Source organism: Sander lucioperca, chromosome 6, assembly GCF_008315115.2.
Source record: "Sander lucioperca isolate FBNREF2018 chromosome 6, SLUC_FBN_1.2, whole genome shotgun sequence".
Taxonomy (NCBI): Eukaryota; Metazoa; Chordata; class Actinopteri; order Perciformes; family Percidae; genus Sander; species Sander lucioperca.
In genome coordinates, this window is record NC_050178.1 from 23,640,230 (window position 1) to 23,651,232 (window position 11,003).

The 11,003-nt window shown below is 43.7% G+C and overlaps 1 protein-coding gene across 2 annotated transcripts; it reads right to left on the reverse strand.

The window, feature by feature from the left end:
- Window positions 1-1,152: 1,152 nt before the first annotated feature.
- On the reverse strand, window positions 1,153-5,235 carry LOC116053767 (proteoglycan 4-like). Of its 2 annotated transcripts, XM_036002629.1 has the most exons (3): window positions 4,976-5,235; window positions 2,415-2,919; window positions 1,153-2,315 (listed from the first exon to the last, which is right to left on the reverse strand). In XM_036002629.1, exons 1-3 carry the CDS (start codon window positions 5,172-5,174, stop codon window positions 1,217-1,219), a joined length of 1,803 nt encoding a protein of 600 aa, XP_035858522.1. In that variant the 5' UTR covers window positions 5,175-5,235; the 3' UTR covers window positions 1,153-1,216. The 2 variants fall into 2 exon arrangements, with proteins under 2 accessions (XP_035858522.1, XP_031160789.1); XM_031304929.2 differs by having other exon boundaries at window positions 1,153-2,919.
- Window positions 5,236-11,003: the final 5,768 nt, after the last annotated feature.

Sequence of the window (11,003 nt, forward strand, 5' to 3'; positions counted from 1 at the left end):
TAGCCTGATGTGCACCTCTCGAAAAATGTAACTACACGTTACACGTCGCTTTGCCGTGGCTTGGTAGCGTTGCATTTCCCCCGACTCCTTTCCTGGTTCTCCTTCTCCATAAACAACATGAAATCAAGGAGAGGGTTAACTTTTCCTGATACAGATTTCTCACCGTGGTCAGAAAGAACCATTGACATATTTAAAATGGACCAATAGATCCCGTGTCTCTGGAGACCAGTGAAGGATATTAGAAGTCACTTTTCCGGTGATGGCTGAGCGTTACTGAGCAGCCTCCAACTGAGCTTGAAGACGTAGATGTGACGTGAGCAACCTGTCTGAAAGTTGGAAGTCTTCTGGTAGCTGTGCCAAGAGAAATCTCAATCATTCCCAATCTAGCAGAGACGGAGAGCGTAGGTATATGTAAGGAGATAACATAGACACAGGCTAATTATTGATCACTAAATTGATAGTTAACAGTAATTAAACTTAAACAGCTAATGGAAGTCCAAACTGCCTGAGAGCTTCTCCTGTACTATACGGTAATTCCTCTACTATGAGACAGTAAGTCTCGTGGTTATGACCCAATCGTTAGCCTATTTTTATAAAAACGTCTGCTACGGAGCCATAACGTGAGGTACAAGGTAATGGAGCCTTTTATACATTGTCGTGTTTCTTCAGAAATAAACAATGGACAAATAGAGTCTTTAAACTCTTCAGATGTAAAGTTATTCTCTGTCAAAGTGACGTCAAAATGAATGGCAGTCAATGGGATGCTAACGGGAGGTGATGGCTAGGTAGCATCAAAATGGCTCAACAGGAGCTACGCTTTCCGGGGAGAGGCTTACCCCCTTGGAAAGAACAGGGGAGACACTTAGTTTCTCTCACTATGACTCTAGAGTCACTACTCACGCCGAAGATAATCACCATCACTTTCTCACTTCTCCCTCGCTCTACCACACACACACACACACACACACACGGCGGCTCAATGCACACACCAGCGCACAAGTGTAAACATCAGGCCACTAACGTATGCTATGGAGAAGCTCTGCGTGGAGCCTCCGCAGAACCATACAACAGGCTTTATGTGTCTGGTTAGGAAGCCGGAGGACCACGAAAAACCCACAGTGACACAGGGAGAACATGCAAACTGTTTTATTATTTTTTTTATCAGTTTCATACAGGAAGTAGGACTGTATTTATTAAGGGCACTAGTTTGGCATTATCATTGTATCCCGTAGTGATGTTGGGTGCTTCCTGAATGATCACTGAAGCCCAGAGTTGTGGATTGTGGCAGCATACGCTTATACCTTATGATGTGGACGGTATGTGCTAACTGTGGGCAAGTGACAGCAGAATATTTAACTTGACCCAAGTTGTTTGCACCCTCTGCCACACAACCTTGCCTATAGCTTATACCCTGGCCACCCCCAACTGGCCTTGCAATGGCCTTCTCGGACCACAGAACCCTTGGTGCTCCGGCCTTCTCTGGTGCACTATATACGATAGCCTGTTCTCTGGTCTTCTCTGGTCCGTTTAGGTTTTTTGTACTGGTCCACTCTGGTAAACAGAGCTTTGGTGTTGCGGAGCGTTTTCTGGTGCTCTCTTGTTCGTTTAGGTCCTTTGTTCTTTTACTCTCTGGTATAGAGACCTTAGGTGTAGTGTGCCGTTTCCTGGTGCTCTCTGGTACAGAGACCTTAGGTGTAGTGGGCCGTTTCCTGGTGCTCTCTGGTACAGACACCTTAGGTGTAGTGGGCCGTTTCCCGTTGCTCTCTGGTACAGAGACCTTGGGTGTAGTGGGCCGTTTCCTGGTGCTCTCTGGTACAGAGACCTCAGGTGTAGTGGGCCGTTTCCCGTTGCTCTCTGGTACAGAGACCTTAGGTGTAGTGGGCCGTTTCCTGGTGCTCTCTGGTACAGAGACCTTAGGTGTAGTGGGCCGTTTCCTGGTGCTCTCTGGTACAGAGACCTTAGGTGTAGTGGGCCGTTTCCTGGTGCTCTCTGGTACAGACACCTTAGGTGTAGTGGGCCGTTTCCCGTTGCTCTCTGGTACAGACACCTTAGGTGTAGTGGGCCGTTTCCCGTTGCTCTCTGGTACAGAGACCTTGGGTGTAGTGGGCCGTTTCCTGGTGCTCTCTGGTACAGAGACCTTGGGTGTAGTGGGCCGTTTCCTGGTGCTCTCTGGACTTGGTACCCTAGGTTCAGTAGTGCCCTCTGGCATGGGAATGCTGGATTTGGATGGTCCTGCTCTTGACCTCAGTTGCCCCATATTTTTGTGTCCTAGAGGCCTGGTGCTGGTCCTTTCTGGCACCACTTCCCTGTTCACTGTTATATCTTTCCTGGGTTTAGGATGACTAGAAGGTGCAGACGGTTTACAGTCATCACTTTGTTCCGGTGCGGGGCTGGCTTTAGGCTTGGGCCGTGTTTCAGCCATGTCAGCTTTTCCACTTCTTACTGAGGACACTCTACGTGTCTTCGTGGTTTTATCGCGGGGAGATGGTGCAGGCTTCATTCCTCGTGCCATCTTTTCTGATTGTTTTACCACACAGCGAGGTGGCGTCAGTCTTGGATGACTGGAAATTGGAGAGGGCTTACGGTTCGTATCTGATGTTTTATCCGTTGTTCTCCCACTCTCCTTGTGACTGGAAAGGAAAGACACCTTATGTGTCTTTACTTTGAGAGGAGTTGGCTTTAATGGGGTTGCAGCTTTCGGTTGGGTTACAATGGGGAAACCTTTTCTGTCTGGTGCCTTGATGTCCTTTCCCACACTTTCTTCATTGCAAGACCCATAATCAGAATACAATGTCTTTAAAAACTCCTCTATCTCTATCAGAGATGGACATTTTGCTGCTGGTGTAGACGTCTCTGTGGTGGCGACTGGAAGCTGTTGTTTTACTGCGGTCCCAGTCTTATTTCTCAAGAACTTTTCCTCTGGAAAGGCATTTACAAAAATATGTGTAAGACACAGAGAAAACTTTCAAGAACATACATGAGGCATAAATAAAATACACATCTCTTTATGCTCTATTCTTCTTTGACTCAGCTTGTATTTCAAGTACTCAAGTCTACCAATTCTTAGCCAAAGTAGCTCTATAATGTTTAAGATCATTAGAGTTTTATACCAGATTCAGCATCAGTTAAACTACGCAAATAATACAGTGGTATTAATAGTATACAATACATCAAAAGTATGGAATGAAAAAAAGCCTAATATACATGCTAAAATATATAACTGTGGCGGACGCAAGACAAAAGACCTCGCGCTCGCCGGATAATACTGGCATCTCTCTTCTACAGAGAAGTTGCTAATGTAGGCTCACGGTATTCCGAACACTAGAAATAAATATTTTAGGGGCAATATATACGTATATGTCAGCCTTGTCTCCACCTCTCTCGACTCTAACCAACCTCCAGTTTTCAGAGCTGATCGTTAAAGAGAAATCAATGTGAGTTTCCAAAGGGGAGGGGAGGGTACTTTTACATTACCTTTTCGGCCGTCTCCCGGTACAAAAACATGCCCGTGAACACGTAAAAATAACGTGACATTTACACGTAAAAAACGAGAAAAATGTGCCCATGAACACGTATCAATAAATTTAAAATAACGTGACATTTACACGAACTGCCATGAGACTGGGTTGTATGTTATGGGACTTTACTGTGCTTTTTGTCGGAAGCGTTCGGCCTACGAGTTGCTGTACAGAGCCTCGTAGTCTCTCCGTTGGTAGCAGAGCTGGTGAACTGCAATCAATGGCTTGTCTATAGGTGCATCACATAACCCTTATTCGATAGCTCCTCGACTCCTTGGTCCTCGGCTGAACCGGATGTTGTTCTGGCCCTCTTCCGTGAAGGCCGTCTCAAAGCTCTTATTCCTGCTCTGAGGAGCTATGAGCGAGGATACACGAGAGCAGCCTTCCTGGAAGCTGTGTAGCTGAAAGCCGTTGCTAACTCCGCCCATGCAGCTGACGAATTCATGTGACGCTTCACAAGGAAGGGACGCAAGTGGGCGAGTGGAGGAGGCAATTTAAGGGTTATGAGATGCACCTTATGTAACTCCCCGCAACACAGAGCCTCACAGCAGCACGCTGCGTTTGACCTCTTTTGCACATGCAGGATTGTTTGAAAGACACACACACACACACACCACACACACACACACACACACACACACACACACACACACACACACACAGACAAACACAAAAAAAGACACGCACAGACACGGACACACACACACACACGCACGCACACACAGACAAAGACACACACACACACACAAACAAACACACACAGACAAAGACACACACATACACCACACTCACACACACATACATACACACACACACACACACATATACACACCACACACACACACACTCACATACACACACACACACACACACATATATACACACACACATACATAGACCACACACACACACACACACACACACACACACACACATACATACACCACACACACATGCACACACATACATACACACACACGCACACTCACACACCACACACACACACACATGCACACACACACACACACTCACACACCACACACACACACATACACCACACTCACATGCACACACATACATACACACACACGCACACTCACACACCACACATGCACACACACACACACACACTCACACACCACACACACACACATGCACACACACACACACACACACACACATATACACACACATACATACACCACACTCACATGCACACACATACATACACACACGCACACTCACACACCACACACACACACACACACACATATACACACACATACATACACCACACACACACACACACACACACACACACACACACACACACACATCAATAATAATAACACTAACGTTAGCACTTAATTGGAAGTCGCTTTGGATAAAAGCGTCAGCTAAATGACATGTAACTTAATGTAATGTAATGTAACTAAATGTAATGTAATGTAACTTACCCCACAGGTCTTGGTACTGGAAGGAGACGTCTTTGTCACCAGCTTCATGGTTAACGTTAGAGCACCTGAAGTGGATCACCTCTAACAAATACTCAACCAAGAAGTTTGGGATGTCAGCTGGTTTTGATAGAAGTGTCGCTCTGGAAATACACTCCACCAAGCTCTTCAGTCCATATGGACACAAACTCTGGACGCTCATCTTTCACTCATCTAGCACGTCTTTAGCGCTTCCCAGTGAAATGTGAATCAATGTGTGTGATCTACAGAAAGGTGTGCTGAGTGTTCCACTTCCTGTAGAATGTCTCTATGATGTCACAGCATTCTGGAACAGCTGTGTTCCGTTTACCTTGAGTTCTGTTTGAAGTTTATTTATTCAAAAAGGGACAGTTTATATTAAAGCGTAACTCTCGCCAAAATGCAACCTAGGGACATTTTGTGAATGTACCCGAGTCTAACTTTCATTTAAAAGCGTAATTAGGACGGAAGCGCCACTTTTAAGATTTACCGTATTTTCGTTTTTCGGTCAAATGGCCTTTTGAATGGGAGTGCTAGGGACACTACTATGATAGCATCAAAATAGCTATTTTTAAACCACTAAGAAGGCTCGACACAACATGAGACTTTGCTCCAAGTATCACCAGGAGCTCTACACCTTAACTCCACCGGTGACCAAGATATACTATAACCAGGAGCTCTACACCTTAACTCCACCGGTGACCAAGATATACTATAACTAGGGGCTCTACACCTTAACTCCACCGGTGACCAAGATATACTATAACCAGGAGCTCTACACCTTAACTCCACCGGTGACCAAGATATACTATAACCAGGAGCTCTACACCTGTCATGAATCCAGCATCTTGAGCCTTTTTTTGCCAGTGTTTTGTTTTTGCTCTAACCTGAAGTTCGTTTTTCCTGAGTTTTCCTGAACACATCCCGGCTGATTCTCCAACCACTCACACCTGCTGCTATCTTCACACCCGGTCCTGATTACCATTCCCTGCACCTTATAAGCCGTGACCAGACATCCATTCCCTGCCGGATCGTTAGCGTAACCAGTATGTTTAGCTCTCGTATCAAGCTTCTAGTTTTGGAAAGTCTTTTGCTGTTTTTGTCTCTTTGCCTGTCGCTAATTTGCCGCCTGTTCCTCTGTCTACAGTTACTCACCTGGATTGTTACTCTCACCTGCCTGGCTTACTACTTCACTGCAGCTCATTTAGATCAGCGCAGAAACCTCCAGCCTTCCAGCCTCACTCCCTGCCGACCAAACTGGACCTAATCGTTTCCACATTCAATTTCCAAATAAATACTCACCTTGTATTTTCTACTTACCTTGTCCTGGTCTGCTTTTGGGTTCCTGCGCTAGACAAATCGTGACACCTTTACGAAAGCATTGACAACATTGTTTGTGTTCCCAGGTTTTGAGCAACTCATGTTAGCCGTTGTTCTTCCGGTCTCCGTCTATCGAGCCAGTCAAAAATCGTCGAGGGAGGAGAGTAAAGATGGAAAGCTGCTAAAGCTTAGTTCCATATAAATGCACGGATAATTGTTCAATGGCAAAGGGTGACTCTTGAATATGTTGCTCTGGACTATCTGACGTCTAAGTTACACAGCAAAGATGATGTGTTTCGTAAAACATGGGAACCCTTTTTGTCATATGTTGGTTTAAATATTTCTACTATTCTTGCAAGAGGGTTTTTATCATAGCTGAACACGCTCTGCCTCGTAAATGACATCCCAGCATTTAATTAACATGTTTTTGTCTCTGTGTACCTTTCTTTGACTATATGAACGTATTATGCACGGCAATGTACACTTGGTTTATTTTACTTTTATTTTACTTGATTATTTTATTTGTATAGGATGACTCCTGAATCTCTCGCCTGTATAAATTCAAATTTAAATGTATGTGTGAGCCAAATGTATGTATAGATAGATAGGTACAAAAAATGGGAAATAACATTGTTGCAGCAGCAAAATTTCAGACACACAGCACACAGAGTAAACATTAAATAATAGGAAACAATATACATGAAATAATAGTGTACTACACGAGCAATAATTAAAATATATACAATTTGGAAATAAAATGTACAACTGTTTCGATAGATATAGATAAACTTAATGTGCAAGTTGGGGAGTAAAAATGTACAAATGTATGTTTATGTTTATGTTGTATGTAGGTTATGTTTGTCATATATATATATACTTGTTTTACCTTTGAAAATTTAATAAACATATATATAAAAAAATGCATAATTCGTTGTTTTGTTGTTAGTGAAAAATAATATTGACGTAGTTGACAAAGGAGCCTCATATAAGAATGACATTTCCTCCTATGGAGTCCGTTCATTCACATTCAGAGATAGACTGTTTTTGACTGAGAAAATGGCGGATAGCGTAAACACCAACAGCTAACGGGAGTTACTGACAGGTTGATGGTCCCTATAAGTTAAGTTAAAGGGGCGCTATGCAGTTTTGGCCATTTCTTCACTGTTTTCTCGCTTTTTATATTTGAAATTCTTTTATTAGGATAACCCCTTGAGATGTACCATCTCGTTCTCGAAGGGGGTCCTGAACAAAATACAACAAAAAAACATTGCACACATACAAACATGATAAACAGAACAGAACATAAACAACAACAAACTCAAAACAGACAACAAAAAATCAAAAAAGAACAGGTTTCTCTATTAGAGCTCCCCCTACAGCTTCGGAATAGCAACACTGTCGTAAAAACTCGTTGGAGACTCTCCCCCCTCCCATCTTCTGCCTCTGGTCATATGCATTTGTTTTCATAGAAGCCTGCGAACACAGAGAGCCATGTCCACTGAGGTAGACAGCTAGTAACAGACAGCGATCGTAATAAAATCTTTACAGACAATAGCAAACATCCTGAGGTGTGCGCCAGTGTTTGTGCGTTTGTGTGTCAGCCCGCCCCCACATTTGGCGACTGGCGAGTGTTAATTTTGGACCCTGCACAGTACTGTGAAACAGTAGCCATTTAATTGACTTTGTAAATGTAAGAGAACTTGATTGAAGAAGAATTTTCAACATGCTCGAATCATCTCCACAATGGAGTTTAGTTCTGTTACAGTATTTTGTTACAAAGAAAACAGAAGTCTTATAGCTTTGGCTATTTATTTATTTTACTTTGGTATATTGTTAATAATTTGCATAGTTAATATTGTTCTTCAGTGTGGCTGGGTTGGCTCAATGGGTAGAGCAAGCGCACATATACTGAGAGGCTTATGCCTTGATGCAGAGGTCCAGGGTTGGAGTCCAACCTGTGATGATTTCCTGTATGTCTTCCCCCCCTCTCTCTCTCCCCTTTCTCACCTAGCTGTCCCCTTGATTAAAGGCGGAAAATCGTGGGTTTGGTGTATCGGTACAGCCCTAGTGGCTTGTGAAAATTGGGTCTAATATTCACTTTGGTGATTGTATGGGGTGAAAGAATTGGTCATAATCTCTGTTTATGTTCACTCCCACTGGAATCAATACAGTCAGGACCCAGCAGACTCAGCGGTCAATCTGGTGCAAACAGCAAGTAATACTACTACAATGGACTACATATGGATTACAGTGCTTAACTTTTCATAGCTATACGCACAAATGGTTCATGAGAACAGCCTACACACACACACACACACACACACATAGTGCATGGCACTATCTTTGTGGGGACCCGTCATTGACATAATGCATTCCCTAGCCCCTTACCCTAACCTTAACCATCCCAACTAAATGCCTAACCTTAACCCTTACCCTCACCCTAACCATAACCTAATTCTAACCCTAATCCTAAAACCAAGTCTTAACCCTCAAACAGCCCTTTAACCTTGTGGGGTCCAGCATTTTGGCTCCACAAAGCTGTCGGGACCCCACAAGTATACTGGACTCCCGGTTATTGGACCTCACGAATATAGTTAAACAAGAACACACACACACACACACACACACACACACACAGTAATCAGCAGAAAATAGCAGAGGTAAGAGTTGATGTCAGAAGTTCGTTCATGATCATTAACAACAGGGTGTTGCTGCTGTATGTATGGTATGTGCCTTTTGTGTATATTTTGTCGTTTTCACACGTGTATACGCTACCCACCATCACATGAAGCTCACAGGCTGCCAGGAGCACTGAGGCCGTCTCATTCAGTCATATGAGGTGTTCCCCGCAGCGAAACAGAAGGGGGAGTTTCCCCTTTGGATTGAACAGTGTATCAGAGATGGAGCTCTGCAGAATAGCTCTGCTCTCAGCAGGATAAATACACCTCCTGCTGCCTCTCAGCCTCGCTGAGACCTTTGTTCTCTCCCTGCAGCTACACCACCTCCAACAGACAGCAGGGGTATTTTCAGTAACAGTGGCTGTCTTCTGCATCTCTGGTATTTGCTTTGGCTCGGGGAGACATTAAAGTGGCAAATGTGTAGGTTACTCTTTGAACAGTCGTGTATTCATCTTCTGTATTTACTACTGCCATTCTAAAACACCCTGTCTGATGGTACGTGTCCACAGGCAAGCGTCATTTCAATGCTTCTCATTCTTTAGGTATGTGTCCATATAGGCATGTTTTTAACGGAAGGGACTGCCCCGCTTCCCACCATTGCACGCTATGCTATTCTCACTACCTGATGTGAGTCGAGTGCAGATGTGAGTTGCGCATGCTCAGATTTAAGCGGTTTACGGCATAACGTGTCATACTGAAATTTGTGAAATCCATAAAATAATAAACTTTTCTCTTTACATACAATAACAGAAGATGGAAATAATTTCAAAAACGTTGTAGCTATCTATGATTGTTTGATTGCTAACGTTAGCTCAAAACTCCGTTAGCATCTTGTAGACCAGTGTTTTTCAACTTTTTTGAGCATTTTTTACATTAAAAAAGTCCCGCAGCACACCACCAACCAAAAATGTTACAAAATGACACATTGTAGCCCTATAAGATCAGAATCTGCATTTTTCCTTTTTAAAAATGTATCCATCGCTGTTGCAGGCTTACGTCGATGATCTCGGCCCTACTGCTTACATCCTGAATTACTGTGGCAGTAATTCCATTGTCTTAAAGGAACACGCCGACTTACTGGGAATTTAGCTTATTCACCGTAACCCCCAGAGTTAGACAAGTCCATACATACCCTCCTCATCTCCGTGCGTGCTGTAAGGCTGTCTGACGGCTCCAGAGGCATCAGGCCAGCACAGAACATGCAGGTGAATGGTTCCAGTAATGCTACTGCTCCCAATAAGTGACAAAATAAAGAGTCACAGCGTGTACAAATAACAAGGTCACATGACACACAGCCGTCTTCTAACCGTAAACTAACCGGGAACTATATTCTCAGGCGGAAGAATATAGTACTTGGGCGGAATGATTTGCTTTGCAGCAAACCTTTCTGAGAATATAGTTCCCGGTTAGTTTACGGTTAGAAGATGGCTGTGTGTCATGTGATCTTGTTATTTGTACACGCTGTGACTCTACAAATCACATGTAAATAGGAACATGGTGGCGTTATTTTGTCACTTATTGGGAGCAGTAGGATTACTGGAACCATTCACCTGCATGTACTGTGATGGGCTGATGCCGCTGGAGCCATCAGACAGCCTTACAGCACGCACAGAGATGAGAAGGGTATGTATGGATTTATCTAACTCTGGGGGTTACGGTGAATAAGCTAAATTCCCAATAAGTCGGGGTGTTCCTTTAAATTAACAAGGTCATTATTGCGCTATACTGCCACCTATTGACACAGAATAGTATTTAATTTCTCTGCCAGTCATCACATTGCAGGCACAGATGTGCAACAATGGCAAATTTTTGCACTCAATAAAAAAAATGTGTTGGATCAATTAAGTAAAATTGGATAATTTCCCACGGCACACAGGACGATCTCTCACGGCACACTAGTGTGCCGCGGCACAGTGGTTGAAAATCCCTGTTGTAGACTACTCGTCACAAAGTGACGCATGCAAGACTCACATCGGGTAGTGACACTATAACTAGCAGTTGTCAGTTTCTCTTCA